A 26,019-nucleotide genomic window follows, 5' to 3' on the forward strand; every position below is an offset into this window, starting at 1 on the left:
GTGGCTGTGCCAGTGCACCAGTGTTGTTAGGAGCTCTGTGTAGTAGGCACCTCCTGAGCCAAAGATTTGAGATGAATAGCACCCATATTGATTTGCCTATAATGGAGTGGAAAAGAAAAATGTCCAGGTTTTGTTGCAGGTATTTTCATGGGGTATTAAATTGGTGGATTAGTTGCAAACAGCAGTACTGATAAAGTCTCCTGTCCATCTTGATGGTTGGGCCTTTCTATTAAAATGACACATAAATAACCTATTATGTCCCCCACCCATGGAAATTCAAATGCACCTGTCAACTTGATAAAGCACTTGCCTGGAGGGAAGCATTGTTTACATTTTCACTCCATTCTTCAGAAAAAGTGAGATTCTAATTATTTTTCCCACTGTAAATTAATGCTGACTATGATGGTTAGCATATCTCTGTATTGTTATATCTATGCAAAAGTTAAATAATAGAACTGATCCATCATGTATTATGCAATGTGCATTTTTATGACAGGCTTCCCTCTGATCTTATTATGCCTTTCTTCACAAATACTTACTTTTTTTTTTTCCTAGCAGCTGGGGGAATCTTTGTTGACTGCTGGTTCAGAAGTTGAAATCTGTCCTGTGTGAAAAGAAAAATGCAATTTACATGTTTATCGGATGCTGAACTCTGCTATCTTCCGAGAAGGAAAAAATAAGGATATAAGAGTATACTCCATTAATAATAAGCTTCATTATAATAGACAATTGGTCACAGTAGACTAAACCATTTTTCTACCAAAAAAGCACATCAAATTCAGTAATACACAACAATTGTTTCTGGATATCTCAGACAGTAACTTTTAATTCAGGAAAAGCAAACTAGTTAAGGTAAAATCAAATGCAAACAGAATCTTTGTTGCATGCATAAAATCATGCCACACCTTTGCCCAAAACTTTAGGTTGTACCATAAACCATTTCTTAGGGTTCCTAGCAGTCATTTTTGCTTTGTTTGTAAATTATTTTTTTTTTATTTAATGGTTCCTGCTTGAACTGAAGACAAAACTGCTGAAATACCACAAAGAGGCCGTTTTTGCAATAGTGTGCTACAAGTGGAAAATATTCTTGTGAGAAGAATTCTTGCTATCTGGCTTCTTAACTGAAGCAGGGAAGAAGGCATTGCTGAGAGGCTCTTGGTACACTCAGACAGCCCTGGGAGACAGGCTGATCTTGCAAGTCTCTTTTGCAAGTCTCTTTTGCAAGTTTTGCAGACCCAACTGGTTTGCATACTCCGTTGAAGGCTCATGCAAACTGCCCTGAACCTTTGACTCTTTGTCTCCACTTGCTATAGTGGACTTACATTCCTAGATTTCTAGAGAAACATCAGTGCCAAGCATGGTTAAACTGTTTGCAAGAGCCAAAAATAAAACCCTGGCATGGGAAAAAGAAGGAGTAAACTGACAATAAGGAAATACCTTAGCAATTGAGGCACTTTTGGTTTGGTGTCTGATGAGCTTGCAATTGGGATGCTGGCCCTGTGGAGGCAGAAAAAGCATCCTTGGGGTGAAGATGGCAGAGGGGGTGAGATGAGAATGGAGAATGTCAGCCTTGATCACAAAGGAATACCCAAACCTCTGCCACCCTCATTTTCTTTCTTCCCTGCTTTTCTACAATGAAACCAGCATTTACTTTAACGCCACAGCTTACACAAATATGTCAGGCCCTTCCTTCCACTACTCTCCACCCTGCCAGGGAGGTGTTTGTGAAAGCTTTTTCTTTCAGTTCTTCCTCCATGGCTTATTTCTGCAGTGATGTCTGCAAGAAAGCAGCTGATTGCTGGCGATTATTTGGAAAATCAGATGAGATAATTTATGGACAGTTAAAGCAAATAGCCCCATAAATGTCCTCTGATGTCAACACAGGCTGTTAACTCCTTGTTCTGCAGGCAGCCCATTTCTACCTGTCTCTACAGCTGCTGGAGCAATGGGGCTGCAGTGTGAGTGAGAGATTCTAGATACTTTCTGTGGTAAATGTTTGCTAATAATTAACATCTGTGCTGGAGTAGTCAGGATACTTATTAGGGTTACTGAAAGATCAGAGCAAAATTACAGTGTTTCTAAAGGAGGACAACCACCCTTCACAGATGTTCAGATATGTTTTACTAGAAGTGTTTAAATTTTCTTTTCTCTTCCACCTTCATTTTCCTAACCCCCTTCCATCTGCTTGAAAAGAAACAAGGGATCTAAACAGGCAAACTAGGAAAATTTTGATTCTTAGTAAAACATTACAGCAGTTTTGCTGTTGTTTGAATAAAAGAAAGAAAAATAGAAATTAAAATTTAGACTTGGTCAGACACTCAACAAAAGGCACCTTCCTCAAGAGCACCATTCACACAATGTTCAACACCACTAGCACAAGGACACACTATTCCACTGCCTGCACAACAGGAAATTTTCTGAAGCTGAAGAAGATGCAACTAGGAGCCACTAGTCCCATGTATTTTAGTTTTAAGTTGTCAGCTGATTTACTGTCCATGTAATGATCCAGCTTTAAAAATGTTATTAAGCTGCCAGGAACAGATCTGTCCATCTGATGTAAGTCACAGGTGAGTAAAAGCCTGTCTCATTCCCAGACATACATCTTGAATGCACATGGTCTTGGACAAATTGAATGAAATCTGTGAACACAGACTTGTTTCTTTTAACTATCTTTTCTCTGCATTTAATCAGTTCCAAACAGTAAAAATAAAATGCTCACTGCCAAACAATTAATCGACAATCTTAGCTCCTTCGTTTTCTGTTTACATATTATTTTTGTACTGCATTGTTACTCACAGATCTGTCAGGGTTATTTTCACAAATTTTTCACAGAATATCTTCTGTGGGCAAATTGTATCCCATAGGACGAACTGCTCCATGGATCTATTTACCATTTGTTGTTTCTGGTGTATTTTTGGTCACCAAAGTCATATAGTATTATTTCTGCTTTCTGACTGCATTACGTTTGTAAACACATGAGTAATGAATAACAAATGTTGATGAACAGATAATGAGCAGCAGACCCTCTTATTTACACAGATATGCCCTTGTATGCATTAAAATCCTGACTTCCATAGGGAAAATAACTTTTACTAAACACTTTTGTATATAAAATCCTGTCTGTTGGAAGTTACTGAAGATGCTTTCTTAAGTAACTGATTCCAGCATCCCTTATAAAATTTGGGAAATGAGGCATGGAGAGAGATTTCTCTTGCTCATCTGAACCAAACCCTCTCTAGGCTCAGAATATAGCAGGATTCTCTGGAATAGGAAGGAAATGTGTTTTACCTCCTTTCCTTAGGGCAAATCAATGGACAAAGACACTGCTATGCACAAGGAAATGCAAGAAAGCTGTGGCCTTTAATTTTTACTCACTAAGGTTTTTGCTGAATTGAATATCAGTTTTCCTTGACTTAATTCTTCAAATGACTTTTTTCCCCCAGATTTATTATTGTTTGGAAGAGACTATTTCTACATTTGTGTATTTTTTATGGGTGACTGAAGTGCGGACATTTAAAACCACAAAAGATTTAGATCTGAAAAAATGGGATGGTAAGCAGCAGACTACACAAACAATGGCTGCACTGTAGCCAGGGAATATGTGGCTGCACTTTGTAATATCTAAAAACAGGAGATGAAAATCATCCCCTAGAAAAGATCTTCATTGCTGTTCACTGGACATATCCATAAGTATGATGATATTGCAAATCAGAAACAAAAAGACCTGCTGCTGTTTCCTAGTGTTATGATGCTAAGCCGCTTTCCATAAATCTATTCTGGGATTTCTCCTTAGTCATTTACAAAGAGGTTATCCTCTGTATATGTTTTTTTTCACCATTTAGTCTGTCCATGTCTGTTTGTTAAATAAATCAGGGAAGACTGTAACAGCAATGCTTCAGGCATTCATAATTTGACTGAAACAAACAATTCCTGGATGCTACTGGTCCATTATGCTGGTCCATTACGTTCATAAATAGGACGATCTAGAAACGAGTTATCTCTCTGCAGAGTTACTGTGGGCAGTCAGAGGTGGGGGTATCACACTGGTTTGAAGGCTCTGTAGGTCAGGGTATGGCTGATACTCCATGTGTGCCTGGCAAGGGTTATCTGCCAGGAGCCCACAAAGGCCTTTGCTAACCTGAGACACTCACATGCCTCATTATTGCCCCAGGAGTGTGAGAACATGCTGCCGCCCCACCAAAGTTTGCTGCATGTGTGTAAATGTGTGTGAGTGCTTCGTGTGTGTAAGGGTTAAACACGAGGAGCGCTGGTGTGGCTTGCTCATGATGGTATGATTTTTGGCAGTCCTAATAGCTTTTCTTGTTCGTGCCTTTGCTTGCCATTTCTCCAATTTCGTGATTTATTCAAACTGAGTTCATTTTCATGACTTGTAAAGTACCCCATCCTTCCTACAGTGGCTTGGAAACCTTCCCCACTGTCACATCTAATTCTGCATGAGGTCCAGTGATACTCTCACTGGAACCTGGATGCCACCAAGGTGCCCTAAACACGGACTGGAAGGATGGTTTTAGATATTTCCATGTAAATTCTTCTTTTACCAGAGTTGCTGGCAAGGTTTTTAGCAACAGTTTGTCAGAAATGGGGTTTGTAATGCTTAAGGGGTACTGTGCTTCTCTCAGAAGTCAGCACTAGCCAGCTTTTGTTTTTTTAATTGTAAAGCTACGCTGGTTTAACAAAGATTGCCTCCAGGACAGTAATTCCCATATTTACAACTCTTACCACAGAAAATGCACTTACCATGTTTATGAAAGTTACTTGAAGTAAATACAGCACCCTCGACTTTTGATGTCTTTTTTTTTTTTCTATAATTTCAACACTTTTTTGCCCTTTTGACTAAAGTTAACAGCTTGTAACCTTTGCTAATTATTTGTCATGACCAGCGCTCAATTCCACGCATTCTCAACTGGTCGATTTGGTCGACTTTGCTCATTTTATGTATTTTCCTTTAATACTGTTTTCAAATAATTTTTTATACATGTTGCAATGCATGAGGCTGGAATTGATTCACATGACATTGCTAATAATAATGCTGCTGCAAACAGTTAAGAATCAGTACTAATCATAATCAAGTGTTTAGACATACATGTATACTTCTCAACTTTTTAAAAAGAACTTTTTTTATGCTGATGTCTGTTTTTTAAGACACTAGAAGTCAGTCTTCCTCTCATTCCCACTGCAGCTCAGAAAATCTGAGGAAATACTCTTTCCTTTCTTCTCTCACAAAAGCTGTCAAACAATAGAAAACATCATAGTACCTCTACACACTATCATGGCATTTTCTGTACCCTGACCTAGGAAATATTGGTAATATTAATTGGCTGTGCCTCCGTTCTGTAACATATTTATAAATATACATTTATCAATATATTTGTGTTTAAAATGTGTTCTACTTTGATAACATATTTCTCTACACTTGATATGGCATAATACATTTATACAACATAATACATTTGTATTTGTACTTACAAGAGTTTTTTTGTCTTTTTTGTAGGTTAGGCACTGCAATTTCCAAAGGGTTGACATAATTTACCTTTTTTGTAGGAGAAGCATGTTCCACTCTTTTAAAAACCTGTGTATTTCTACATCACAGTGTACGTTAAAGGAGCAGTGATTGAAATCATTGTTGTCAAGGAAGAATGTATTAAAATTATTAATAAGACTTAAGCCCACATGAGACTTACTGAATCATCTGATCTGACCTAAATTCATGACCCTTCCTCCCAGTTCTTCCCTTTACATACTTGCGCGAAGATAGGAGGACCAAAAGGAGAAAAAACTGCCAATATAACAAAGGCCAGTGAAAACTGTACATTTGCATTAGGTCAGTGTAACCTTTTATGATTATAATAACATAAACAAATAAACTATAAGGGCACTCAGACCTCATTTCAAGCTGAACTATTATAAAGCGATTAACAGCCTCACACTCGGGCTTTAATTAAGTTATGCTGTGAAATATTCAGCATTTGAACCTGTTCTGGCCTGCCTCTTTTATCATTGAATTACCATCCTTAATGTGTTTTTCTGCTGAAAGATGAATTTCATTTAAGGATTACTGTACACTGCTCTGGCATTTTGTGGTTTCTTGTCAGCCCTTGTGAATCTAGATCATTGCTAACTTCAGTTTCTCTGACATGTCCTATATGCACAGTCTCTTGACTAGCCTGTCTCAGTGGATTTATTAACTCATATTGTATTCCTGTAGAAATGAATGGACATTTTTGATTAACTTAATGATAGAAATTTCAGATGACAGTAGAGTTTACTTTTGGAGCTTACTTCAGGTTATGTAGGCCACAGCAGCTCGCTAGTGACCTATCACTTCACAGAAATGTGTTTTGAGAGTTTCAAGGCAGTGGACATCTGTCTGCCAAATACTTTCAGATGGTGCTAGCAAGGAGGGAATGGAAAGGTCCTTCTGTGCTGGGGTCTCTAAATCCTTATCCACAAACAGAGCTGCTCCCCCCTCCTGGAACTGTTATTCAAGTGTTATATCCCTCCACATATTGAAGAGTGCCTTCAGGCAAACTCACACTAGCAGGTGACTTTGAGGAAGGGTTAATGAGTGACGCTCCAGCAAAGGGTTCCCTTTCCTTCCTTTCTTCTGCCTATCCCAGACCAAGGCTACCCAAGTCACCACAGCACCGTCAGTTTTGGTGGTGCCTTTTCTCTTTCAGTTGTCAGATGATCAATCTCTGCTATTTCTTTTTTTTTTGGTGGGGGAAAGGTAGGCTAGTCACATAAGTGTCCTCAGAGGGAGTTCACCAGATCTTGAAATGTGACAGCAGGTCAGATGGGTTTGTGTACTCCCACTATCCTGCAGAACTGTCTGCTCTTGGGGAGGCGGCAAGACAGAGACTTCTGATGCCATACCTGGTCCCATATGGATATGGTGTCACAGGGATGGCACCCAGAGTCAAGAACTTCCAAAGAAGATCTTTGCCCTGGCAAGGTGAAGGTTGGCTCAGGCACAAAGTTTAGAGTGACATGGCTTTGGCTTCCTGCACAGTAATTTTATGTTGTAAATTACACTTAGATCGAGCACTGATTGAAAAAACAGGTGGTAATTTATTTGTGAGAAAGTAGTGGAAGTTCCATGCTCTCCCCATGGAAAAGTACATGTAAAACATGCTTGTGTGGTAGACAGAAAAAAATGCAGGGCTTGTCCTGTCCTTATGGCTGCTGTATGTTCCTGACAGGTTGTCCTCAATGAAATCCTTTGAACCCCAGAGGCTTTGGTGTGGAAAATTCTGACTGTCCTTATTTTACCTTAAATTTCAGATGACCTTTCCTTGTTTTAAAATGTAAAAAAATTGATTAGGACTGATGTAAAAGGAAGCTGGCGCTAAAATGAAGTATCCTATTGTTCTGTCATTCCTGGAAAAGAGTTGGAAATAATTTCCTATATGTGTTCTTGCTTTCTTAATTCACCTAAAACAAATCCTCTCCTAAGGCAGTGGCTCATAATAGCAGAAGGCACGTCAGAATCGTGGCATTGACACACTGTGCTAGTTAATGGGATTCCTCGTAATGCGTAAGAACAGCTGAGGAACTGTGAACTGGAACTCAAGCAAACTGAGCTAAATCTAACTTTTCCCAAGTGAGGGGAAAAATTTGTATCTGGTTTTTGAGATCTCTCATAAGAATCTGAGCTCTTCATTTCAGCAAAAAGTAAAAGCAAAATTATGCAGAAGAAGGTTTTGAGGTACCTATCTTAAATGAGAGCTTTTTTTAGCTAGTTTTGTGAGTAAGTTCCAATCATTTCTTCCAGTGTAATACACATCCTTGAAAGAAAAAGCATGTGCTAGGCCAGCAAAAGTGGTATTTTGTCTACATTATATAGAAGTGTTTGGGAAGAACATACTGATGTACTGTAAGGATGTACCAACATCACCAATCCCTTCCTTCCACAAACAGGAGTAGCATCTCATGGGAGAAAATGAGTGACAAAAAGGTCTTACAAAAGTGGAGGGTTAAAAACTTTATGCTTGCACTTCAGGGACAGTATAAAAATTATGCTTCTCATAATTTCTAGTTAAGGATAAAGTGTGCTTAAGCCTTTTGCCATGATCCTGGGTCTGAAGTCTTGAATTCTGCTCAGTCTGTGTAAAGAATTAACATGGAAAAGGTTAAATGGAAATGCAGACTGATGTAGGGGGATACCAAACCTACCAAAGCAAACATGTTTAGAGCAAACTAGGAAGCTAGGTAACTGTTAATAAACTAGCTTTACACAATGCACTAAAATACACCTTATTTACTCTGCTCATCTACAATTCAGTTAGCAGCACAAGGTTATTTTAATATTATACAGAGATCAGAGACTAAAAAGTGCTTGTGGGTACAGGAGCAAAGGCTTCTCAAAGAGAGAGAAATACAAATACTCGCTCACAAAATTCTTGGGAAGCTTCTTTTTTTAAATTAGCATTGCCATTTTATTGTTTAACCTACCCTGCTTGATCTCCCTACTTTTGGTTAATATGGGAGTCAATTACAGCTTCATCTGTGCAGAATTAACTTTATAGAATATACACTAGGGATTTGTCTATCTCCTCTATTTAGATCTATGTCATAAAAAAATATGTAGTAGAGAACTGTGTGCAAGCACTGCATATGGTACAAGCTTTGCAGATTTATTGTAAAATCATTTTAAATCGGTTAAGCTCTTGCCAGAAGTTAATTAAATATGTTCCTTTGGTGGGGGGTGGGGGGCCTCTGTGTGTGTGTGTGCGTGTGTCCGGGGGGCGGGGGGGGCCGTGTTTCACTAGGTGGCAGTGTCTGATTACATCTGGAAGGACCACGCCAGCCAGCCTGGTGTCTCCAGCTGTGACCTCCAGCACCAGGATGAAATCCCTGACGCTGCAGCCAGCTGGAAGGGTAGCACCACTGTTCACGTCTGTGTCTACACGGTTCACCTCAGCGGCTTCCGGGAGCTCTACCGGCACTTCCTCAGGCTACCTGATGGGGCTGTCATTGAGGTAGGTCCGAGCAGGCTGCTCGCTGCCAGATTTTGAAGGCAAAGGGGTGCATTTCAGAACTGGGTCACAGTCAAAAGAGGACAATAGGCCGTGCCTGACCCTGCCCGAAATACACACTGGAAGCTTCAATAGGAAGACCTCACTCCTAAATAGTAGTGTATAATCAATGAGTTAATGCTTTTGCAGTGCAAAGTGGCAATTTCAGATTGTTTATAGAGCCATTTAAAGGCAATTATGTAAGATATACATTGAAACTACACACATAGAGATTATTTATAAATATATATCACTTAGAACCACATAAGGTTATTCTGTACAGGAATTATAATATATATATAAATATACAGGGTAAGTGCTGTGGACATTTAATGGACAGCTATTACTGCAAGTATGGTCATTCACTTAGTTTGTACTCAGATACACAGAGCTAAGGCACAGTTAGATTACCTACTGGCATCTTGCATGTTTTAGATTGAATCTTGGATGTTGTCAGCATTTCAGCAGCTTGTGCACTAAAATTCAATACAGGATGTTATTAAAGAGACGTATCACCCATTACTTGTTTCATGGGCTGCATTTTGTTCATTGCTTTACCGTTTTTTTTCTAAGTGCTTTGAAGAAGAACATTTCCTTTTTGCCTTTGGTCTTGTGTTGAGAGACTCTTAAAAAAAGATTGTCATTTGAGAGAAAGTAGACTGAAAGAATATTACTTTACCTACCGAGATAAGGAGTGGGGGCATCATCACTAAGATCTTTTTACCAAAACTGGCACAAATGATGATGAAGCACAATGTTTTCAGCTGCACACTTCTAAGGTGAAGGTTCAAGTACATCTTTCCAGCATGAGGCAAACATTGCTTCTGCTCCTTTGGTTAATGTTTCAAGGCTGTTTTCTTCATTAAAGATTTTATTCTTAATGTCTTTGCCCTACTTGGCTTTTTAAAGAAAATTTAATTTAAAGGAAACTGTCCTCAAGGAATCCAAACATAGTTTTCTGCCCGGGGAACTTATGATTCACCAGGGTGAAGACACCAGAGTCTTCGAGCTGGCCAAAGAAAACAAGAGAAGGCATGTGGCCTACATGAACTAGAACTTAATTACTGGAACAAAGAAACTGGCAAATCCAGGTCCATGCCCAAGTCTCTTGAAGAAACTCCGACGTGAATAATTGCCTAGACTTTTGCTAAAACACCTTTTCCATGTTGGAGGCCAACCAGGCAGCCCAACTCCTACTTTCTGCCTGTTAAAATTTAGCTCTTTGCAGAGTCGTGTTTCCCAATTAAGTTCTTCTCAGCTTTTCAGTGGTGAGGTTTCAATCAACTTCCATCAGGCTTTGGAAGGAGGGTCTTTGAACACCCGAGGCAATCTTAACCTAGTGCTCTGTTTCAGCTCATTAATCTGTTTTGTACTTCTGAGAGAGAAGAAATGCATTCTCATACAATGTAGTTTTGTCTTCCCAGGCGAGCTTTTGAGAAGCTTCCAGCATCCATAAAGTAAGAACTGCATAATGTGGATGGCTCAAGCCACTTCTCTGTAGTTTCCCACACCAGATCATAGCATAGCCTATCCCTAAAATCCATGACTGAGTCTTACCTCATTGTCTTGAAAGCTGCACATCTAATTGAGGAGATCAATGCGTGCTTTACAGCGTTTTTACTTGTAGATCTAAATACAATTACATGTAAGAAATGTGCTTAACTAATAATTGCAGTAAAGCCCGTATACAGATCTTACATTTAGCTGATAACAGATGTAATTATACATTTGTGTGTTTTATAGGTCAGGGCTTTCTACTTCAGTTCCAAATTAGGAATATTTAATGAATTTTAAAACTATACAGTGGCAAGTGAGATGTTTGCTGCCATGGGGAAAAATACACCTGAGCTTTACCACTTGGCTGCTGTTGACACCTCTCAGGAACATTTTTTTTTCCCCCTTTACAGCAGCTAGACAAGCAGGGGTTCTTGAGTGGGGTTAGAAAATTGTTTTGGAGCTGAAGGGTACATTGCAAATCTCTGTATGGTTTTTAAGAATGTAGAAGATGAAAGGCACCTGGGTTTCTTGGAATAATCTTTTAAGTCTGCTCCCTCTATTGACAGCTTGTTGTGTATAAGCCTTTTCAGTTTGAGTATCTAGAGCTAGTTCTAAAGACTCAGGTAGTTTAGTTTACCTAACCCTAGTCTGTTTTAGGTATTTTGCTCCCAGTGACGCAATGGAAAGATTTTTCTGGATCCTTATAGTCTATTTGGTCAGAAAACTCCTCTTATTCTAAATTTAATCAGCTTCCATTGGATCACGCATTGGTGTAAGTAAGATTTCTCTTTACCAGAAATTTACCTACATAATATAACTTCATAATCTTACCTGTTTTATGCCAGAATGGGTACTACACCTCACCAAAAGAAACAAGGTGGCTTCCTGTTTTGCTTTTCACTCCTCTCCTCACCTTTCCAGCACTGGTGAAGGAGGGAATGCTCTTCTTCCACAGTGGCAAGAGCAGAGAGTGTCATCTATTCTCTCTCCCTGTCATAGGAATGACAGCTGCCTTTCTTCTTTCCTCATGACCAGCAAGCCTCTTTCTCCTCGCCAGAGAGAGGATATTTATATGAAATGTTGTCTTGGGACTGTAGGAACACAACCTGTAAGAAAAGGGGTGATCTGTGGCAATTGTCATGAGTCCTACCATTGTATATGCATCTGCCAGGTCTGCAGCATCTACAGAGTAAGAAAACAATCAATTTGCACTTATTTTTTTCTTCTGGATGGGCTAGTGCTCTTGTACAACTGCAGAATGCAAGGAGTATTCAACAGCATCTAGGAAGTGGGGGTTACATGCACCTTCTTCCTGTGAAACAATCCTGCTTTTCATTACAGTAACATACCAAAGGTGAAAATGTAATTATTTCAGTGTAAATTTTCATTTGTTTGTTCACTTTTATTAAGAAACTCTGAAGGCATGTAACTCTGAAGATAGCCAAATGAAAAGACTTTAAATTTCTGTAAGTTTCAGGAATCATACCTGAGAGAGCCATAACACTTATTCCTAAATACTGCAGTGGAACATCATGAATTCAGGCATTTGGGGACTAAGATCTATCCATCAGATATTTAATGCTTTGTGCCATTTACAGCATGATGGGTGCTGGTTTTGGTGGGTGTTCTTCAGAAATAGTATGTATAATAGGAGGAAATTAGCAATTTGGCAGAAAACAACACAGAAATGATAAAAACTTTGAAAAAGCATGTGCAAATATAGGCATTGTTCAGAGGGCACCACCAGCACAAGCAGTAGCTTCTTAACATTTAGCTAACTGAGGTGTGTGTGCAGGCTGGTGAGGTCTGGGGCAGTGCTTCTCTTGCCAAACGCACGAGCAAGAGAGCAGCACTGAAATCACCAGGCCAAATTCTACCTCAGATTCATGTGTTCAGCTCTTGGTGACTTTAACTTCAGATATGTTTCTGTATCTGCAGATATTCTTTGACAGGCATAAGAGGAATTTTGCATAATCTTGCTGGGAAGTCCTGGTATGCTTGTAAGAAATTCACTTCATATTTACAGCCTCATCCTACTCTTTTATATTTCAGTGAAAGCAAGATTTTTTCATAGCCCTAATTCAGCAAATCACTTCAGTGTGAACCTAATTTTACCCAAGGAGCCAAAACTCACTTTAATAATACTTACCTTTCTTTTCTTTTCTTTTTTTTTTCCAGTAAGCAAGGCCAGTTTTTAAGTGCTGTGTGTAGAAGTACACTAGCTAGGAATAAATGTCTCTCTAAGCAATAGCTTCTTTAAAATACTTATTTCTTTAAGTGTGGTATTCCCATTAGAGGTCCAGCTTTCCTGGTATAACTAGAAATTTCACGTCTGGTATGAAAAGTAGTTTTATAGGTTTCATAGGGATGAGGTAAAACTAACTGTTTTAAAAGGAACATTAAGTACAAGGTGACATGTATAAATTGCCTTAGAAATGTTAAATAATAAGATTTTTTTTTAAATGTGCAGCATAAAAATTATAGAGGTTAAACTTGTAGGTGCAGTCTTTTTATCATAAGCATTGTAAAACTAAAAGAATTCACATGCAGTAAAAACCATTTTCCTTTTTACCTATAATATATTTCCCCTTTATAGTAATTCAATTTAAGTGTTGGCTAACCAAGGAATGACCTTCCCAAAATAAATCACTTTTCATGCTTTTCGGTATTCATTAATCTGATGTTATTGTAATATACAGGAAATGATTGAATTTTAACATTTTAAATGTATTTGAAATCCATGCACAGAAAAGTTAATGATAGTGGTACGTGTTTGCTGTCTACATGGTGATAACACCAACTGGGTGATTTTTATCTTGATTTTTGCTGACTGGAGTTGATTTCTTATTAAAAGGGCAAAGATAAGCTACTTTAACTCAACAAAAAATCAGTTTCTTATTATAGGCCTAGTAAACCTCAGCATTGTAGAGAAAGTTTTTGTATAGTATGATTTTATCTATCAAATAAGCCTTCACAAATGTCAAGGATTCATCCAATTTAAACTCACTGGATAAAAGAGATCTGTTTTCCCTAATTGCTTGAAAAGTACCTAGCAGTAATAGGATAAGACAGCGTAGGTGACTAGCCAATTACTTAGTTTAAGCTATTTACATCAATCCATATGCTATAAATTATGTCTAAACCCTCCTGCACTTCTGTAAAAGTGAATAAAATCATTTAAGTTTATTTTGAATACAAGATCAGATATGGTATGCTGAGTGACACTTAAAAAGAATGAAACAGTAACCATAGCTTATTTTCTGAAGCAATCTTGACACTAATGCTAAATTACAGCTTGGAAACATCTAGCATTTTTACCTTTATGAGAAAAGGCTTTTTACATATTTAACATAATTCTAGGGAAAATATACTGGAATTATGTATAAAGATATGTACACTGTAACCAAAGGGCATTTATATTCCCCAGTAGAATACTTACAACAATTTTATTGCCATTTGGTGTCATTTTCTAACAGATATAAAATACAGCCAGTAAACAAACTAGACTTTAGATTTAAGCTGACAGCTGTTCCTTCAGAAGCAATATTCAGATATTTAATCTTAAGAATACTGAATATTTTACAATTGTTTGAGCAAACTATACTTCTAGCATGTGAAGGACCGCATGCTTTTATATACAGTACTTGGATCTGATAATGACACTAAAAAACAACCTTAGAATAATCTACACATTTGTTGCTCTCATATATTCCCTGGGCAAATCAACAAATTGCCTCATGTTTTATTCTTAATTCCACAAATTCTTTTTTTATACACAGTGCTGCTATGAATATTGGGCCCTATTTTTTTCCCATGTGTGTATAAACCATGCAGTTGACTCCAGCACAGTTTATGCATATATGTGAGTGCAGCTTTTTCTGGCCCTAATTTCATTAAGGGAATAATTTGGCCACGTTTACTGCAAAAGCCCCACATGCTGTTTTCATAAAGAGTCTCACTTCAGTGGTCATTAGAGGTTTATGGAGGAGAGAAAGAGGGAGGATTGCTTCAGCTCAGTACCTGAGGCTGGTACACTACTTCATGACTTCATCCTCATCTCACCAGAGGGAACAGCACAGCTCTGGCTTTTCTGTAAGCTGGGTCAGCTGTAGGGAGTGGATGAGGACTTTTTGGCTGGGGCAGAGGCTGGGCAAAGGTAATTACTTGGTGTAAACTGACCCACTTTGGCTGGCTTCAGCAGCATCATGTCAGGTCAACCACAAACATGGCCAGTTTAAACCAACCATGAGCTGGTCTCCTGGAAATCCCTATAAAAGCAAGGATTAACAGCAAAGGTTTGTCCTACAGAAGAGTGATTAATGCATGCAGGTGTGTACATACTCCTGGGCTGAATAGGCTTTACCACATGCTGCCTGCCTAATTCTGAGGGTTAATCCTGTCCAATTGAAAACAAGCAATACTTTGCAACTGCATTCAGTGGGAGAATGATCTCTCTCAACATGCACTGAGGTTCAGTTGGGAATCATACATTTTACCAAGTCAGCTAAGGGATACTGCCATGGACATAGGCAATCGGATCAGTACAGCCTGCAAACTTACAGCCCTTTTGTTCAGTGTCATGGCAATAGAGCTGGTTTCACTGCAAATAAGAAGTAAACCAGGCTGTTTTAAGTTACTGTTACCAGTATATATTTCTCCTTTAATGTTATAATTCGATTAAAGATAATTAGTTTAAGAAATAAATTAGTTGTCCAGGCAGCGCTTTCCATCCCCCCGAAAAGATGAGAACAAGGAAAAGAGATTTCCTGGAGAAATCTTGTGCTTGTATGCTTTGTTCTTAAATTGATCCAGCTCATCTCACATGTAAACCCTGTCCTGAAATGGACATAGTCTGTTGCTCCTTGCCCTTGTGGAGGGTAAGCCAATCCATCTGCTGCAGATGAAGTGGATGAGCACAACGTGTCTCAGCTGAGCAGAAGTTATTTCTCCATATCTTCTGTTTCATGTTGTTTTCTCTGTCAAGCACGAGATTAGGTCTTTGTCTTTTTTCAGTAAATTGTGGTATAGTTTTAAATGGAAGCCGTGTCTATTAATTGTTAATCTATTATCAACTGCAGTCAAGACTATGTTGCAACAGGATGGAAATGCAGGAGGCAGCCTTGCAGCATGTGGCCATTTCCCCCTGCCCTAGTGTTCTACAGATCTCAGGTTCTATATACTCTGTACCCCAGAAAGTCACAAAGTCATGTGGAAAAAGATTTATTTCCTTCAAGTGGCCATGTCCTGCTTTTGTATGGTGGTGTCTGTGCTCTGATAGGAGAACTAGGAAAGGAATGAGACAGGTCCACTACTGGACCTTGTCAGCAGGACTCACTGGCTTTCAGATAACCGAAAAATTATGGAAATGCCAGAACTACAGCATTATAGCCTTGTTCTGTATATGAATATTCCATTTTAAATTATACTTGCTTCTTTTTTACTTGCAGAGAATGTAGGGTGAGGAGCAAGGGTTATCTACTTAATCAACACATACTCAAATACATGATGTTCATGGAAATTTTCATTTATTTTTGCTTGGAGTCCTGAAGAGTTAGAACTGTTTCTGTCAGTTGTTCGCAGAAGGAATGGAAGCAAGTTCAAGCACACCCATTCAGTCTGAGCCAGCGCTCAAGGGGAAAATGCTGCCATAGCTCTCTAGTTGTACTGTATAACAAACAGCAGTGATGATAATTAAGGGGTACTTTAAAAATGTTATTTTGTATTAAAAAATACATCTTTCAGTTTCAACCCACTTTAAACACCAAGATTTGCTGTATTTTCAGTGATTTTCATGATGATCTTATGCTGCAAGGGCAGAACCACTGATTGTTGCAGAAGGTATTTTGTACTTTTAAATGCTTATAATCCTTATTCATCTATCACACAGTTTTACCTGAATCAGCAGTAAGATCTCTGAAGTCAAAGGATAATTGCCAAAACAGCATTAACTTATTTTATCTGAATAAAAAAATAACCTTTGAAAAAGTACCTTGCAGCTACACAGATTGACAAAATGCATCAATTATATTTTTGCTCACTTTATAATTACACTGCAGTAAATGCACAGTGAACTTTACTACATGGTTGATTAACCATAAGGTTACTGCTATTAAGTAACTCTCAGAAACAACAACTTGGACTTTAATTTAAGAACATAACTCTGCACAACGTCTGATCAAGTTTAAAAATCCTACATATCTATACAAGCTTCAATTTAAAGTACACAAGTAAACGATAGCGTTAATTGTAGCAAAGGTTCCAATTGCTTCAGTCAGACATGCTGGGTATGTGAACGATCAGGTTTGAAAGAGCTCTTGGTATGTGTTAACCAGCACCAAAGGAAAGGCTTTTACAGTGAACTCTTAAATGTCCCCTATATCCTCTTTTCTTTTGCATGGAAACAAGTCTTACAAAGAGTAGAGGTGGGAGCTGGGGTTGTGTAGCCTGGAGAAAAGGAGGCTCAGGGATGATCTTACCACTCTTTACAACTGCTTGAAAGGAGGTTGTAGCCAGGTGGGGGTTGGTCTCTTCTGCCACGTAACAAGCAACAGGACAAAAGGAAATGGATGGGATATTAGGAAAAATTTCTTGACAGCCTGAAAGGGTTTTCAAGGACTGGAACAGGCTGCCCAGAAAAGTGGTTGAGTCACCATCCCTGGAGGCATTTAAAGGGCATGTGGATGTGGCACTGGAGAACATGGTTTAGTGGTGGACTTGGCAGTATTAGGCTTATGGCTGCACCCAATGATCTTAAAGGTCTTTTCCAAATCTACCTAAATGATTCTATAAAATGAAATTAGTTTTCCAGCTTCTGGGGAATTAGGGTTGCAACTCCAGGTATACATTGGTGATATTTCCACAAATTTTTCTCAGATTATTGCAACTGGAAAAATATTTCTGTTTCTATTAGCTCACTGATGCTGTAGGCCCCCTTTATATCTCCTATAGTGCAAAACTGTTGCTATGAAGTCCTGCCATGATGTTGTATCTCTTTTTGACCTGCTCTGATGATTGTTTATGCCATGAGAGAAACAGCTTTGGACAACCTAAAACTGGACTATCTCCTAGTTTGAAAGAATAAAACTAAAAAGAAAGTGGCAGCTGTTCTGTGTAAGTGGTATCTAGGTGAGAAGAAAGAATAGTCTGGTACAGAGAAACTTGCCTAGGCGGTAGGATACACAAGACCACTCCAATATTTAGTCTCAGCTTTTCATGTGAGGTGGGGAATATCTGCTACGTTGCCTGTTTCCCTCTGTTCCTGAGGTAACAGCACTTGCTAGCTTCACAGTGTATCAAAACCAGAAATACAATAAAGACTGTAAGATGCTTCAACAGACAGATAATAAGAATACACAAAAAAATACAATAGAAATTAGAGGTTATTCCCTTACACATATCTGTGTTTGTAAAATTTATTATAGCTGTGCTAAACTAGATTGAGAATAGCAAAATTCTTTAAAACATTAGTGTATTACTGGATCAACCTGCTTTTTCATGCTAACATTTGAGTAACAGCAGCTAGAAAGAGCTGAGCTCAGTTACTTCTCAGCGTCTGAAATTTGATTTCTACTCAAATTCATCTGAGAAAAATTTCTCTTATATGGGCATTCCAAAACATGAAAACAATTGGAGTCAGGTCACTCTTGTGCAAAATGCCACCCACATGACACAAGCTGGGGATCTGACATGTGATGTGGTATCTGATGCAGTGCCTTGGCTTTATAACCAATTTCCAGTCCTATAACATCATCTCCTCCTCATGGCTATGATTCCTCTTTGAGTGTACATTCTTTATTCACTCAAATCTTCTCCATGTGTCAAGAACATCATAAGAAGAAATTATGAAAAGCAATGGGCGTAAAAATCCCCATTTGATTGTTTTACTAAAGCATTTAGGGTGAGAAAAATTAGGGGAATTCACATTTCACATGTGTTTAAATTGTTAATCTCACTGCTCTATCTGTGTTAGTGAATACATTTACAGTAAGTTTTACTTTATAATATTTTGGCAGAACTGTTAGAAAAATTGTTATAAGCCCAGGAGTGGAACTGAACCATGAAAGCTAAACTGTAAGCTGCTGCAAAGCTGGGTTATTAGTATGACAGAATAAAATTTCACACTCATGAAAACTTCTAAGCTGTAATATTTTGAAAGCAAGAAGAGAGGGGTGGGGAAGGGTACTCAAAGTCATCTGTGTACCCTCTGATATTTCACTGAACGCTGCCATAATAATATGTTGGTTTTGTCTGTTCTGTTTTTCAGGCATTTGGTGATATTAGTGAGGAAAGTCTTTTGTGTAATGAGGTGAGCACAGACCAGGAGAGCATAAGGGAGAAGGACAGTGTGCTGCGTACATCTACACGTATCGAGCTGAGGGAGAGGAAAAAGAGTACAGCAAGGTGGCAAGGTATTATTTTCAGTTTTTGTGCCTGGCTGAAAAACAATCCTGATACCTAAATATAAAATGATAGGAGGGATAGAAAAAAGAAAATAATTTTAAAACACAGTTTCTTTTGGGAAGGCTAGGGTGCTATCAGGGAGAGCTGAAATTTCACAGCTGTGTTTTCCAATGTGTCTTCACCCCTGGGTAGTTGCAAAAGTCAGCTGTTGCAAAAGTCCTGAAGGCTGAAGTGCTGTCCTTTACCCAAACAGTCTCACACTTTCCATTCAGAATCTCAACACAGTAATGCAATCCAGAGCGATCTAACTTAGACAGGGACCAGCATTTAAAGTATGCTAGGGGCAGGCTTAAATCAGTTATTGTATATATATTTAGGTATGTTTCCGGACATATTGGTCTAAGTGCAAAAGTCCCAATCTCTCAGACATTTATTGTGTTTTCTACTGTGTAGTGAGAGCCACTGGCCCCCTCACAGTGCCTAGAGAAGTATATGCAGAGTGGAACATCTGTGTCAAGTTTTCAGTGAAGTTGCTCCTGACCAAAGGTAGTATCAGGGTCTTTGATGACAGAGCGCTACAGAACACGCTGGGTGTCCTTAGGCATCACTGTTATTGTGAGATATCAATTTCCTCTTGTTCTTTATCCAGGCTTGTTGTACCTGGCTGCACAAGATCTCTGCACTCAGCTGAGTCCTATCACTGTCAGTTTTCTAACGCCCTCTAAGAAGTAAATTTCAGTTAAAAGCACCTTATGTTACTCTTAAATTCACAGTAATCTTGTTTGGTAACAGAGGAACCTTGGAAAGTTCATATGAGCACAAAAGACACTTTTTTTGAGGAAAACTGGTAAATTTAGTGTATGGGCTCTTGCTCCTATATCCCTTTTGTTGGGGGAGGGAGGTCATACACTGTCATTGGTGTCTTTGCATCATCTCTTTCTATACATCCTTTTTTCTAATCTTCAGGAAATCCCATTGTCTCTGACAAGAGCTAGTTCCTGCAGTAACACATGGTCCATGGAGTTGTTTACATCGTGATCCACATCCATGGTATCGCTACTGCCTGATAGGATTTACGTTTCTGACGGCCACATCTCTGCCCATGCAGTGTTGTCCTGTGAATGCTCCCTTCGTAGCTCCTCTGTGGCTTCAACAAGTGTGCAGTGTGGTGAACTCACGGGATCAGATCACAGATTGGATCATGCAAACATAATTATTTCCTATGACTTTTTTTTCCCTTCCCAGCTGTGGGACATTCCTAGATTTCTCAGGTTTACTTGTTTCTGCTTTTTCAGCTTTGCTTGTACCTGTTAGCTGTGGTGGAGAAAATGTTGCTGATTTGTTTTTCAAGTTTCATGACTAAAACATTGACAGTGTTTTCAGTAATTGTTCAAAGCACAATGCTATTGTAATTGCAAGACTGTGAGAATGCCCAGAAGAGGAGCAATGATGGCTTCATCTACCAGTTCTGTAGCCAAGTCCCAACATGCTGCAAAATTTACAAGATCCGAGAGACCGTTTTTGCTGAGGTTTTCGTGGTGGCCATACCTGCTTCCCTGTGAGCTACAGCAGCTTAAAGCAACCTGGAGGTCATGTTTGTGCTTTCTTAGTAGTATTAAAGTTAGAACCAGGTAGTTCTCTTTATTTAGAACCAATCAGTGCCTATTCTATTTGGCTCCATACAAATGTATCAGAAACTGTCCATGTCCCAAAGGCAGGAACTATGAGAGATAACAGAGGAAGGTGGGAAGGGGAACACAGGTAAGAAAGCGAAATCATTCACTCAAGGCCATCAAAGTCAGAGGCAAAGAGAGAAATACAGGGCAGACTGTCAGCATCCTGATTCAGTCTTCCCTTTTTGTCCTGAAAATGAAGCTGGAAATGGGAAGAAATTTACCTTACTGCTATTTTGAATCATTTATGTAGAATTCTGTAATCAATTAACATAGCAATCAGTGACATTTTTCTAGCATGTTATGATTTTCTGTTGTCCCTTTGTTCACACTGGTATGGTAAAACTTTTTCAAATGCATTTGCCTTTGTAAGATCTTACCCAATATCTTGAGCACTGTTGATTAATAGTATTACTTTTATCTTTAGTTCTCATCCACCTGAATAAATATTAAATGACCTTAGGTAGTAATCTAAAGGTTTAAATGTCACTCCTGACCACAGTTTTAATTTGGGTGTGCATGGTTTGGTTTCCACTTCGTGTTGTTTTTTTTTCCAGTTTGTGTGCATGTGCATGTGTGTGATTATTTTATGACTTACACCCAGATAGAAGTGGTATTAAAAAGCTTCTGAATATCTACAGGAATTTATGTGATTTTTGTGGCTTTTATTGCATAAGATATTACTTGGATAACTTCTCTCTCTCATAACAGCCTTTTAATGTTTGCTTTGTCTGTTGACACTTTAAACTTTTCTGCATAACATTGGAAGAGAAACTAACTGAAGAGAAGCCACCCTGTAACCTATTGCAGTTTCTGAGTAACAGTACCAAGATGCTGTGGGCAGCATCTTACAATGTGCATCTCCTTGGCCTCAGTTTTGCCTTTCAACATGACTGACTATAATGGTGAAAATCCCTTTGGGATCCCCTGGGTTTCTCACCACTGAGTTAAGATATCCCAGTCTGGTTCTGTGAGATTTTGACTTCAGTGTTGGTAATACAGTGTTGGAATTTAGTCTGATTGGTAGGACTGACTTTATGTGTGGAACCGTGGAACCACCATAGCTTGATTCTGATAGGACTGTGTTGATTTTTCTAACAAATGTGGATCTAGTACTGAAACTTTGTTCAGCATGAAGGACTTCACTGACTACTTTTATTCCTCCAGTTATATTGGAATGTCTCCACTTACTTTCATTTGATCTAGGATGTACAGTTCTGTACATTACATATTTGTGAAAGCTGAATTTAAACTATGTTTAAATATTAGGTAAATTTACCTAAATTTTTTTTTTAAATGTAGCATCTTACCTATTAATATTGATTACTTGCATCCTATGAGTTCCCATGTTTGTTGGTCAATATGCAGTGGGTGGTATTGGCTTTGAAATTGTTTTCTGAAGTGCTCTTATCAGCAGCATCATCCATAATGCTCAGTTATAGCTGGATAGTAATTGCCTGTCTACGCAGTGTTCCTTTGCAACAATTTTCTCCTGTGTAGCTATATATATGTAGTCATTACTGAAAAGTGTAAATAAAGAATCCTTTTAGTGGTGTAGTTTCCCTGGGTACCTACTGTGCTCTTATTATCTAAAACATACTCCCCATCTGTAGTTCTGTTCTATTAAAGGATAAAGACATAACTATGAATTAAAAATTAAAATGCTTGTTGTAGATTGGAGAGCAGGGTCTATTAGAATATATCTGGAGCTAGGCTCACAGTACAGTAGATCACTAGGCTCACAGTACAGTACAGAGCACCAGTTAAGCAAGGGGATGAAAAATGAGTGATTTTCATCATTTAGTTAAATATAATGCTAAGTGGTATGTGCTAGCATTAAATGCAAATTACTTAGCACTTCACCAATCACAGCATGAGAGTATTCCATTGGAAACAGTATTTTCAGTGATGCTCAGTCCTCAGTTTTATTAAATAAATCCACTGTAATGCTTAAGGAAGCAGTTAGAAGATGTATTGCTATGATAATAAAAAGATTGAAAATGTAAAAGTAAAGAGAAGTAGTACCTCATTTTAATAAACGTGCTAAGAAATCCTCCCTCTCTCTTAACAACAAAACTCCAAAGTACTGGTAGATCTATAATTTCCTGTACTTTCTTTAGGTCTTCCTTTCTTACTAATGAATATGACCTTTCCTTTTTTTTTTCTTCTTTATAATGACATTTTTTTTTCTCATAAATCTGCTGCCATGTCACCGAACATTTTGATGAGCTTTTCTGATTCCCTCTTATATCTCCTTGATAGGATATTATTATCCAGTAATCTAAAGATGGGGAGCCTGATCTTCAGCAAAGGTACTTCTTGGCTGCTCAAAGACAATGGAGATGTGAGAATTTACAGCACAAGAGGTTTTGACATTGAGGGCTACCTTTGTATCACGTAGCAACATTTTTTCCTCCATGGCAATGGGTGTTGGAAGACAATCAAATCTGTTGTCTGAAGACGTGGAAGATGTGAGAAGTCATAAACATTTCTGAGTCTCAAACCATTCCTAAGCCACTGCCTCCTCCTAAACAGGAGTCACTTGTCAGGAGCTACACAACAAAATTCTTGGAAATGACACATGCAGGAGATGGTCCAAAGTCTGAACAACAGATGCATCTTCACTATCCAGATCAAATGTTAGAAGGAGAGAAAATTACATTTCAGATATAAAAATTACAAGATCAATGAGCCTATGCATGAAGCTATTTTGAGACCTTCATTTTCCATGTAGTGTCATTCTTTGGGGAATTCAGTTTTGAGTTTCTCTTATGACTAAGTTTGAAAGCTGTTTTCTTTGTAAAGTGTATTGAGTTTGGCTGACATGGAGTTCATTTTCCTATGGCAGTCCTCACAGTGCTGTCCTTTTTATTGGCAGCTGGAAAGGTGCTGCTGCCATGCCAGTGTTATGGCCATTGCTGGGACACGGTCACATTCTCTCTCCAGCATTCTCCCCCTCACCAGTAGGCTGGGGATGGGCAGCGAGATGGGAGGGGACACAGCCAAGACAGCTGACTAAAACAGACCAAAAGGGTATTCCATACCATATGGCACCTGCTCAGCACTAACAGCTAAGAGAAAGGAGGACAACAGGGTGGCATTCATTATTTATGACATTAGTGTTCCGGAGCAACTGCTGCAAGTACTGAAGCTCTGCTTCCTGAGAAGTGGCCAGACATTGCCTGCTGATGGGAATAAAATCTTTTGTTTCCCTTTGCTTCCAATTTATTGAACTACCTTTATCTTGACCCATGAGGGTTTTTTTTCCATCTTATTTTCTCCCCCCCATCCTGCTATGGAGCAGCTTGGTGGGCAACTGATGTCTAATCAAGGTCAACTCAGCAATAAAGAGAAACATATAGGAAGTGATGTAGTTAATCTGTTTTTACTACAAATGATGGGTGGAGGTGTTTTGAGTTTTCTTCTGGCCCTACATTTCTGGGGTTCTGTGGAAATTATGTGATCTTCCCAAAACAGGTACTCTTTCCACTTTTGCTTAATGTGTGCTTAACATTTTGGTGAAATCAGTGTAGCGTTATACAGCAGAAGTCTTTCCATTAATAGTGTAGGATAATGATATTAGACCTGAAAGTAGTGTTTTGCAAAATATAGACCTATTTTAAAAAGTTTCCTTTGAAAAATAAAATGTATCATTTTTAAAAAATATATGTTAAAAAACAAGGCATTTAAGCAATGCTTTCTTCTCTTCATGCAGTAGATTTTTCATTCTCATTTCCCTGTCTTTTTCTACTTAAATATACACTCCAAAATTGGCCTTTTTTTTTCTGTTTTACTAGAACTTTATTCAAAGTACTTCCTTAAACCTTAAAACAACAGACCTTTTTTTTTTTTTACCAATAGAACCTTTCCTTCTCAAAATATTTGAGGACAGTATAATTAATGTAGTTTTTGAAACATAGAATTTCTTTTTTCATTTTCCTGGCTGGCACGTAATGGTTCTGATGCATCTTTCCTGGGTATGCCACTCCTGTCATATACACTAATAGGAAATAATGACACAAGGGTGACTTAACTAGACATAATAGGGCATATTTCTAAAACATTCTGTGTGGGAGATATATGCACAGATCTTGCTACTTGTTAATGAAATTGGAAAACTTCTTCATCTGCACTACGACATATTTATAATGGCCTCCTACTTCAAAGGCACGGAGTCCTTACATAATAAAATAATAAAAATGAAAAAAAAAGAAAGGATTTTTTTCTCTTCTTATTTCAGATGAATTTTAGAAAGTCACCATTCACAGTGAATTTGGAGCAGCAGACAGCTGTGATTGTGTCTAAAATCTGTGCAAGAATATGCATGTATGTGTGTGCTCATGTGTACAGAATGAGAGGAGGACAGATTTCAGTGGCAAGGGCTCTGTATTTTAAACCTTTCAAAAGTTTAGTCTGTTGTTGATGCTGTTGAAGTCTTTATTTTCTATCTTGGAATAAAAAATCACTGTTAAAAGGCTTTTGTCTTTTTTCCACAGATATTATCTGTGAATATATTAGACAGTCTCTGAACTATCAGACAACATGCATTACTTTTTTCATAATATCTTTCAAGTTAGAGAGGAAAAAGGCTAAATTTTTTAATTGTCTCAACACATGATTTTTTTCATTAACAAGTGGTGGACAGGAATGGGTTGCAGCCCCCTATTCTCCTCTGCTCCCCCTTCTCCCCCCTGCTCTTTTTCAAGCACTGAAAATCTTACCATGTTACATTGGCCTACCAAGAACACTTAAATGCTGACTTTTCACTATGAACTAATGGCCTTATGCACATGTATCTACCTTATCAGGAATGCAACATTTTACCTGAGTCTGGAGCTGAATGTATAAGGTGAAGGCTCGTCTCTGCCCCTCTGACAGCCTGAGGGATTTTAGAAACGGTGTCAAAAGAGCCAATACAGGCATGGCTTGGTCCAAAAGAAAACAGTGAGCACAGATTGAGAGATGTTGCATTCAGGTTACTAATTTCTAGCTTTCCTCTTCTATCCTTGCTATTGTTGTGGACACATGCTCTCCTTTGAGCACAGCTGTGCCACCTGAAGAGATCATCTACAGCTGCTTTTTCATGCAGGAGAAGCTCCCATGGGAGCTTTCCCTCACCCATTTCAGATTGAGCAGCAAATACCTTCTGCTCCAGCTGCTCAAGCTTCACAGGGCCACGTTTAGCCAAAGCAGGTGTGAGAGCATTCACACAAGCAACTCTACCAGCAGTTCTGAGTGCAGTCATCTCTGAGAGAAGGGTGGTGAGGACAGGTGGGAGTGATGCTGTCATTCCCTCATCCAACGCAACTGTGACTGAAGTGGATTTCTGCCCCCTGTGTGTGTGTCTGGTTTAAAGGTTTGTTTGGAAATTCTGTGTTTCTTATTTGATTATGAATGTTGTGAGTGATAAGACA

At 38.6% G+C, this 26,019-nt stretch overlaps 1 protein-coding gene across 1 annotated transcript in view; it reads left to right on the plus strand.

The window, feature by feature from the left end:
- The window catches only part of LOC121674639, a 164,784-nt gene extending 138,979 nt beyond the window's left edge, over window positions 1-25,805 (plus strand). Inside the window, exons 19-21 of the mRNA XM_042049144.1 lie at window positions 8,790-8,999; window positions 18,796-18,940; window positions 22,868-25,805. Coding sequence (XP_041905078.1) covers window positions 8,790-8,999; window positions 18,796-18,940; window positions 22,868-22,890 — 378 coding nt within the window. The 3' untranslated portion in view covers window positions 22,891-25,805. The remainder of the gene's footprint in view (window positions 1-8,789; window positions 9,000-18,795; window positions 18,941-22,867) is intronic.
- The last annotated feature ends 214 nt before the right edge of the window (window positions 25,806-26,019 follow it).

Source organism: Corvus kubaryi, unplaced genomic scaffold (assembly GCF_017639235.1).
Source record: "Corvus kubaryi isolate FWS band 111438036 unplaced genomic scaffold, C.kubaryi_AGA036_p1.0 69, whole genome shotgun sequence".
NCBI lineage: Eukaryota > Metazoa > Chordata > Aves > Passeriformes > Corvidae > Corvus > Corvus kubaryi.